This window comes from Etheostoma spectabile, chromosome 12, assembly GCF_008692095.1.
Source record: "Etheostoma spectabile isolate EspeVRDwgs_2016 chromosome 12, UIUC_Espe_1.0, whole genome shotgun sequence".
Taxonomy (NCBI): domain Eukaryota; kingdom Metazoa; phylum Chordata; class Actinopteri; order Perciformes; family Percidae; genus Etheostoma; species Etheostoma spectabile.
Window position 1 is genome coordinate 26,529,649 of NC_045744.1, and position 9,783 is coordinate 26,539,431.

A 9,783-nucleotide genomic window follows, 5' to 3' on the forward strand; every position below is an offset into this window, starting at 1 on the left:
ATCCAGACAGCTAGCTAGACTATCTGTCCAAGCAGAGTTTTCTGTTGCACAACTAAAACAACTTTTAAACATACACATTTTCCAAAATGCCAATAAACCAGAAGACATTTTTCTCCCATCCCGGAATGCTGTGTGGACTAGCCAGACCTTCTTCCACAGAGTTGTGGAGGAAGGTCTGGCCATGTAAGACTACTGGAGGACTAGCTTAAAACCCTGGACTGTACATATAGGCACAGTGGTGCTTTGTGGTAAATGCTAACTTTAGCAGGTATCCTACATGTACCATGTTCACCATCCTAGTTTAGCATGTTAGCATGCTAACGTTTGATAGCTAAACACAGAATACAGCGGAGGCTGATGGGATTGTCATTATACAGGTGTGTGTTAATGATTATTAACCAAACTATTGGACAGATTGAAACATTGACCTGATGGTGGTGCTGGACCAAAATTTAGGGGAGCCTAAATGTCAGTAGGATTCATCCTACGGGGTCCATGGACCTCGGTATTGAATGTTTCATATTTGGTGGATCAACCGGCAGGTCGTCATTCATAATTGGAGAAGTCCTACCCAGCATAGCTTGGCCCCGTCCATATTATCCGTTATTTACAGGCAGTCAGACTGCTCCTGACAGATTAATCCTCTCAGCCCACCAGAGTTCCCCCCCCCCCGCATGTTTCTCTCTCATGCTTTACTGTCTCTTAGTGACCTGAAAGGATCTCCGACACCTACAGGCTCCTATGTTCTCAGTCGGTTAATAAAACGTCCTGATGGAAGAAACACAGTAAGGGGCAAGGTCACACAGATTCACTGTGTTTGTGTGTGTTTCTGTGTGTGTGTGTGTGTGTGTGTGTGTGTGTGTGTGTGTGTTGAAACTGTATGAGAAACTGATAAGGATGGGGTGTATGTACATCTTGTGTGTTTTTGTGTGAAAGGATTACGAGAAAGCAAGCAGAAAGAGGAGCAACAGAGCGGAGAAACACCACATGTGTGCACATATGTGTGTGTTCGGCTGGGGGCCTCCCCACCTATCTGAACCGAGGCATGGGACCTGCTATCTGTTTCTCATTTCGCCAACACTCTGCGGTTTTCCAGCAGTGACAGGCCTCAGAGTGGAAACTGGCACTAACAAGCAATTACATCCTGCCTGCCTGCCAGGGATTATGGGATTACAGACTGACTGGGCTTCAGTGTGCGCTCTCTTTCTGCACTCTCATTTTGTCATTCCCTCGCTTCCCTTTGTTCACCTTATCGCTGCATTAAGACCTTTCCCATTCAGCGGTTCAATTAGGTTTTTCTCATTTTTCTTTCCCCTGGACAATAACCCATTCTCTATTTTTTAATTCTCCTTGCACTTATCATGGGATTTTTTTTGGGGTTATCTCATTCTTTCTATCGCTCTTCCTCAGGTATTCTCTCTTCTGACTTTGTGGCTGCCTCGCATAGTTAAAGCACGTCGCCGTTAACCGCTGAAGAGTGAAATAGTTTTGGTCGGAAAGGGGACGAGAGCTCATTTAATGAGAGAAAAAGACATTTAATGTGTTCAAAGCTATAAATGAAGCTTGGTGGAAATGAGAAACAGGAGGAAGCAATGAGAGTAAAGAGAAAGTGCAAGAAAACATGACTCCTTGACATCATATTAACATCTAAAAAGGTTGTCCCAGAGGACTTCTCATACACTCTTCCCTCAGAAAAGGATAAAAAAAACATTCAACAAATCAGATTTTGAGTACTTGCTGTAACACCCTGACGCCTCTTGTATGACATGTTTCTGAAAAATCTAAAATTTCAATGAAGTTAAAGAGCTATAAATCGCTACAAGCAAGATTAAAGTTGCAAAAAAGGTTTTCCACACTGCTCTGGATGCATGTATGCAGAGCTTTGGTGCACAATGTGAGCACAGCAGGCATCATCACGTTTTGTGTCTGCAGGTTTCTCCGTGTCTGGTAGTGATCAGTCGGCTCTCCTGGTGTTCTGCCTCTCTCTCTCCTGCATCTCCTCTTACACTGCAGGTGTCTTTTATTGAGCTAGTGGTGATTTACTATACTCTTGTTTTTTTCCCCTGCTCCTGCAATCAGGCACCGCCGTAGTGACAGGTTAAAGCTGGAGGTCAGATCATTTCACGTATACGTGCACGCGCGCGCAGCCGAGAACAGAGTGTGTCTCTAATAGGAGGTCATTATCAGAGAAGTTTGGCTTTTTAGAGGGAGGCGGAAAAAAACGGAGCGCTCGGAGCTTTCTTTCTTTTTTACAAGGTGAGAGGTTTTTGGGAGCTCTGTGGGCCAAGCTCAGGTCTGAGGAGGTAATAGTATACAGTAGGCACCAAGATTGCTAATCACAAACATGTCACCCTGCTTCTTTTCTCAGCACAGATGTGTGTCTGTTGAAAAAAAAAGCAGTACTAAAAGTCTGAATTACATCTTTGAAAGTAATATACACGAGATTGTTGCATTATTTATACAGCCTTATAATGACAAAGAGCAGTCACAGTGAAGTTGAGAGAAAGGGTTGTAACAGATATATAAGTTGAAAGACCTTAATTCGCTGCCTTTAGGTCTGATTATCAATCACTGTGACAGACTTTACATAAATCTTTCATATCTATGTTTGGGCAATAAAGGGCACAAGGAAAAAAAAATCTTGGTTTGTCTTCAGCTTTGTCCATTTGAATTTATGAACTAGATTAATAAATTCATCGTAAGTAAAATACATTTTTAATAATATGGGAACATCACGGGAGTCAGAGGCTGCAGAGACAGCAGTTACTGCTACGCTGCTAAGCTAGGCTAGTTAGCTTCCAGCAGGACTAGTTTATTTAGTGTTACTTTTTTCCTCCGTTAGGATAAGATTATAAATAGTAGTAAAAAGTAAAAATGAAATGAAATGAATCAAGATGTTGGAGCATCAAAGCCTAGTGAGCTACATACTGTGGGTAAATAAGCTTTAGCTGAGGCTAACTCACCAGCTAGCCTTAGCTAGCCGCAGTGCAGTCACTGCAGTTTGGTTAATTGTACCTCTGTTTTCTATGTCTTGCTAATTTTACATATTTTCTGCACCAAGTAATCACAGATTTTTCTACGACATATACTGTACACTTTATGGTAAAAAAGAGGTCAACGAAATTAGATTCTGTGGCGGTTCTAGTAACAGAGCTTTAGGGGTGCCTGGCACCCTTTTAATGTACTTTTTTTTGTTATTGTACTTTGCTAATTGTGCATTTGGTCATGGTAGAGGAAACACTGACTTATGTAACTATAAAGACACCAACAGTTTGGAGAAAGCTTACTTTAATGCGGAGACACCGGGCCATTTCTTCTAAAGGTCACAGCCTCAAATTAAAAGATAACATTGTGGAGTCCACTACAATGAATCAAGGCAAGACAGAGACTACCATGGTTTTACAACTGTAAGGTTTAGAAGCTGAGTTAATTTGGAAAGTTGTAAGGCTCAGAATTTAATGTATTTTATATTTGAGTTAATTTACTAGAAATGTATTTACAATGTTTAGTCAGTTAGTCATTTACATATTTGTTAAACAATTATTAGTTACATATTTACATGTTTAATTATTTAACAGTCAGAATATTCTGTTGAATCTGCCTCTTTGATTTCCTCACATTTACCTCAGTTTAAGGTCTTGCTTCTGATTGGTTAGTTTAGTCATGTGGAAGACGGGGGAATGTGGAAGTGCTAATGTTATGTGTGTTCAGTAAAAGTACGCTACTGAGAAAGTTATCCGTCTCCATCTCGGTGTTTATTCCCATAAAGAGTGATCCACCACCACATATCGAACCCTCACGTTACACAACCATGTGGTCCTAAGGTTACCTGTCCACTCTCTCTCTCTCTCTCTCTCTCTCAATGCCGCCATGCTCTCTTCCCTTCCCTCTCCGTCAACCAAGGGACAAATATAACAAACAAACAATGATCTAATTGATCGATATATGACATTACTCTAATTAACAGTATTGGGTTACTGTGGGCAATGAAGTCACATCATATTGCCCTTACTCTCACACCTGAAACTGGTTGTTTTTTCTGTAGAAACAAAATTGGATATACATTAATGGAAAGGAAAAAAAAAAAAAACTTTGAAAATTACAGATTTGTGTGATTTTGTCTAATTGCTGACAAGCACTATTTCCTGTAAATGGCTCCTAATTGTTTTCTGAATGAGCCAGGCGTCTAGACTATGGCTTCATTTTCCTGATGCTGGTGGTGATTTTCCTAGAGCAGAACTGCTTAGCTCACAATAGATTATTTTACACAGTATTGTCAAGTTCAATTATTTAAATGTCTGCTGTCGACACGTTGGAAATGGTTACTATGACGCCATATAACCACACATGAATGTAAATGGGCTCAGTATTGTGTCGCATCCAATTTCTACAATGCCAAGGCTTATAGATAGGCTACCACAATATGCAGAAAGAAGGAAGGGAGAAAAGTGATAAAATATTAGCATATTTTCACTATTTCAATCATTGTTATTTTCACTTCATGTAGAACTCTGAACCTGCCTTACATGTGCTATGGCTAGCTGACATGTGTCAGACCTATACAGCTCATTCAGATATCTTGATGTGTGAGTTTTAATGGACCTGTTAAATATAATAATCATGCCCATTTAAGGTTTATTAAACAGGCGTGTTACGACCACTTCTCAACATGCTGGCTTAATGTGGTTGACACCTACCTTTTCAGATGGAAGGATGTGTTTTAGCTGAAACAAACACATACTTCTTTTTTTTTTTAACAATAATATTTAGGGGTGACAGGATGAACCTAAACAGAGGCTAAAATCGCCCCTGATTCAATTTACCAAATATGGTTTTACTGCATAAGATGATGGATGTAAGAGGAAGGTCCAAATGCTGGAAATGCTGAATAAAAACTCTTTTATTATCCCTGCTTTATTCCGTAATGCTGATGCCCAGTGTTCATGATAATCAGTAAACTAAGTAAAAGTAAAAGAACAGAGTTAGAAATCTCTGTTCTTTTACCTCGTAAATGTCCCCCAATCCAAGTCCGTCCTTTCCAAGCACTTAAACAGTATTATGTCCTATGTACAATCAATTCAGTAAGGCAGAATAAGCTCTCATAAAACTAGCTGGCTCTAGCTTTATGGGTTGGATTTGCTTCAGGTGGGCTTTCCCACTTAACTAACCGGAATAACAACTGGAGCGCAGAGGACCAACAATGCAAATAGAAGGTGACAGGAACTCCACTCTGCCCACTGCAGACATCCACCCTGATGGACAAACCAAAGGCTTTAATCAGCCAAACAAGTAAGGAACACATGCTTGGCTTTCCAAACACACACTGTTGGATCTGAAACTGTGCACACGCCATGAGTAGGCTTGTGTCAGTCTGGAGCTCTTCAGGACCAGTGTCCCGCTCCCTCTCTCCAACCCTCGACTCCCCCACCCGCCTCATCCCCGAAAAAGGCTGGAGGCGTCAGGCTGGAAACAGCTCCAGAGTGCTGGAGTGAAATGAACCAGCAGACAGGCCCGCGTTGACTCCCAGCTTGCTGATCTAAAAGGGGCTAAACGCTCCCAGCTGTGGCGTTAGGGACTCCGAATGGCACCTCTCCTGAGACCCGGCCAGGATCTGTATTCCTCCGTCCCGCCACGCAATGCTGAAAGGTTTTAAATCAGCTCAGAGACGGAGGGAGATGGAGGGCTGGGGAGTCAGCACAGTTTGGTTTTAGGTTGCAGCGGTGGCGTGCACGCTGTCTGTTTGGCTGATCTATGCTCACTATGTCTCCCCTCAGCGTCTGGAACTTTCCCTTCCACTGGATGGCTTCAGCTGGAACAAGCAGGATTGCATAAATGCATCAACAGGTCTTATCCTGACCTGTGATCTGTAACCTTTTGTCAGTCTTCCATCTCATTGCACAGACAGAACTGCTTGGATTGTTTTGGACTGTTATATAAACATGGTACACACACATATCGGCGAGATCTACAAATGCATGCTTCAATACGTTACTATGGGTGCACAGTGCTGCTGTAGTTCATCTTAATGATGACAGATGTGGTTTCAAAGATGTTGGAGATATCTGTGGGCCAGAGCTTTGTTTAAAAAAAAATTGTTCATGTCAGATTTAAACAGAAGTCTTTACAGGTGAAAGAAAAGTAAAACTGAGTAAAAGAGGCAGACAGAACAGAGCGTACAAACCACAAAATAGGGTAATGGGACATTTTAAAAGAGGCCAAAGGAAAGTGGGATTTGCAATGCTTTTTAAAGACGGGCACTAATTTGGCTTCTTTGAGACTCTGCAGGAGGCCTTGGAACCGCTTGAAATCCGGCCAGTGGTGAGAAGGCCCCCCACAACTCTTTTAATTAACTGAATCAATCAATCAATCAGTCCAAATTAAATGCATCAATATGTTTTGAACTAATGGTTGGATTCTACTGGGCTCTGGGGTAATTGCGATGGCCATTTCTCACTGTTTTCTGACATTTTATAGACAAGCTGGGGTCACGATCCCCATAAGAAAAAGGGTCACAAGATAAACATAGACCTATAGATCAGCTACACACATGTTTTTCAAACTTGTCTTTAAGGTTTGCTTTTTTTCTTGTAAATTGTAAAAAAAAAAAATCGAATAAAATAGAAGGAGAAAAACACTCGTTGGTCGAACTGCTCACAACCAGAAACGTACTGTAAGAAATTGGTGATGAGGAGAAATAATGTCCCTTCATTTTAAGGGGTTACCAGCCAAAAAGGTTAGGAACTAGGGCTCGGTATCGCCAATGATTTTCTGAATTACTTCTATTCCGAATCCCAAGGTCCTGAGTTGATTACATTTCAGATTCGATTCCATATCAATTAGCTTAGGGAATTTTCAGTTACAACACCAGTTTTGCTTGGATATAAAATAAATTCTCAGAACTTCTGATGTAAATTGTACAAGCTAGAAGCTACCCACAAATATTTTGGGCGGCTGTGGCTCAGTGGTAGAGCGGTCACCTGCTGATCGGAAGGTTGTCTAAGTGTCCTTGGGCAAGACACTGAACCCCGAGTTGCCCCGATGCTGCGCCATCGGACTGTAAATGTGTGTGAGACTTTATCTGATGCAGGTGGCACCTTGTACGGCAGCCCCGGCCACAGTGTGTGAATGTGTGTGAATGGTGAATGGTTCCTGTGCTATGTAAAAGTGCTTTGAGTAGTCGTTAAGATTTTAAAAAAGTGCTATATAAGAACAGTCCATTTACTGGTTTTTATAATGCACCAGATAATAGTTTGTGTATAGCACTTCTACTTCTACTGTACATTCATGGCTATTAGGCATATATTAAAAGATCGATATGTGGGTTTTATTTAATCAATATCAGATCACTCAAACAAAGATCGATTATTTTAACCGAGCCCTATGGGAAACCACTGGACCTAATGTTTTGCTGAAAAACAATGAAGAGATGGCAGTGTCTATTGGTTGGTCCACCACTTTGGTTCAGACTCCCAACAACCATTGGATGGATTGCCATGTAATTGTTACAGATGTTTATTGTGTCCTAATGACTGGTGATCCCTTGACTTTTCCTGTAACAGTACTTTCCTGTATAACGGATGCAAGATCGATGAGAAATGAATGAGTAAAGTTACTTCTTCCGTTTTCTAAACACCTGAGGCTCTGACCTCCGCTGAGCTTTTACTTTTTTTCGGGGGCCGCAAAAGACCCTGATGACCTCATGTTACGGGATGTGTAGCGCTCCGCAGCCGGCACAGTCCTCCACACTGCACGTACTGTATATAAACATCTGCATCCGTGACACTTCTTATCACCTGTCCTGCATCTCTGTGGTTTTTGTGTCTGGGACCTCCGCGAAGTGCTCTGGCTATGCCTGGTTCCCCCTGCTTGTACCTCCGCCACAGGAATGACCCTGAAGAATGCCTTTGACAAGTGTATCGCAGATGCTGCCTTTTGTTGATGGACTGGGGTTGTTTGCATGGATGTATGAACCGACAAGCCGACACCGGCCACGCTAGCTGGCAGCAAACACTGGTCTTTTACTGAAGCAGCAACAAACACGGCGTTCTCGTGCTTTGAGGACGTGATTTATGTGACATGTCGGCTTTTTCGGGGGCCCAAAGGACCGTTGCTGTTTTGTTTTGTATTTACAGTATCTGGACAATTGTGAATGTATAGATATCATATTGCCCGCATGTTGTGTCTTTAGTTTATGTTAACCTTTCCAAAGGGAGTTCTGGGAGGAGGAAAGCTGACAGAGGCAAGCCTTGTTCTTGTTCTTACATTCCCGTCTTTCTCTCTCCAGGTGGGACCAGATGGAGGGTTCGGAGGAAGGATAGACAGGGGATTGCCTCTGTAATGTCAGCAAAGGCCAAGGTTTGTCACAAACAGTACGTTGTTGTTGCCAAAAGAGCACCCTGAAAATGTGCATTCCTTCTTCTGCTATTTCTTCCTGTTATGTCACTTCTTCTACTCTCCATCTCTTCCTCCATCTTCATCTTTTTTTCACTCTTCGTATTTGCTGTTCTAGTCTTAGAATGAAAAGACCATATCTGCAAAAAGCCTAGCCTTATCAGCTTTCATTTCCACTGTAAAAGCCACTACAAACCAGAGAATGAGTTGTGTCTATGTATAAATTCTTAATGAAAGGCTCAGGACTGATTCGGAAAGAAGAACGCAGATTTATTAGGACATAGTGAGTTTATTAGACTTTGATGAAATAGGCTTAACTTAAAGTGCTGTGGCTCATTTCAAGAGCTTTGGAAGAGCTGTGTGTTTTATGTGCTCTTATAAGTATCATCTCATTTTCTTTATCTGTTTTCATATCTGTAAATCACTCTGTCAACTTAGTTTTGTTATTAAGTGCATGGTCGCCATGGAAGCAAAAGAACAAACATCCAGGTCCTCTGGTGGTGAACCTTTTTCGTTGTAAGAAAAACAAGAGAGCCCAAATCCAACAGTATGCACAACTCTGTCATTTCTAACTTTCTAGAAATAGTTGAGAACAATGTGTCAACAAATAAATAATTAAAGGAATAGTTTTGATATTTTGGCAAATATACTTATTCGCCTTCTTGCTGAGTTGAGAGAAATATCACTGTCGTGTCAAGGGGCAGTTGCTTAGCTTAGCCTAAAGGCTGAAAACAGAGGGAATTAGCTGGCCTGGCCCTGTCCACAGGTCAGTAGAATTACAACTGCCAGCAGCCCAGCACCTCTAAAGCTCACTAGTTATATCTTGTTTGATAAATATGACGATTCAAGCAGCTGAACTGTACGCCACTCTGTAATTCTTGCCTTTTTTCATAGTTTGGTAAAATGCATTATTATAAATCCACACACTATTATAAAGCAGCACACATCAATATCTGTGTATTAACAATGAATCAAATGAGTGTGTGTAACGTGAAAGGGCTGTCCTTTTTAGCATCTTTCAGCTAATAGTTTTGTTTTTTTACGGCCTGAAAATTAACCCACGGTACACTACCTGCTTATCACCAAACAACAGACACTGTTAGAGGCTAGCTGGTGAGCAAGGTGGAGCATTTATCAGCTAAAGTATCAGATATTTCCCTCAGCAGCTGGTGGAGACCAAAACAGAACTAAAAGGAAAAAGTGAATATTGAACCTAAATTGCGGGTGAACAGAAACTTGTCTAATGCTAACGTAGCTCTGTGTCTGCTGGACGGGTAAACAGTCAGTTGTTTGAGTCAGCCAACAGTTTCACCATGCCGACTTTATAAGGAGATACATGTCAATGTTGTGTTTACAGTTTGTTGCCTTGCCAACAAGTAGCCATATTTCAAT

The 9,783-nt window shown here is 41.5% G+C and overlaps 1 protein-coding gene across 2 annotated transcripts in view; it reads left to right on the forward strand.

Annotated features, from left to right (window-relative positions):
• The window catches only part of LOC116698971 (artemin b), a 22,767-nt gene that overhangs the window by 10,840 nt on the left and 2,144 nt on the right, over positions 1–9,783 (forward strand). For both annotated transcript variants that reach the window (XM_032531308.1, XM_032531309.1), the window contains one exon: positions 8,285–8,355. In XM_032531308.1, the coding sequence (XP_032387199.1) occupies positions 8,285–8,355 (71 nt within the window). The remainder of the gene's footprint in view (positions 1–8,284; positions 8,356–9,783) is intronic.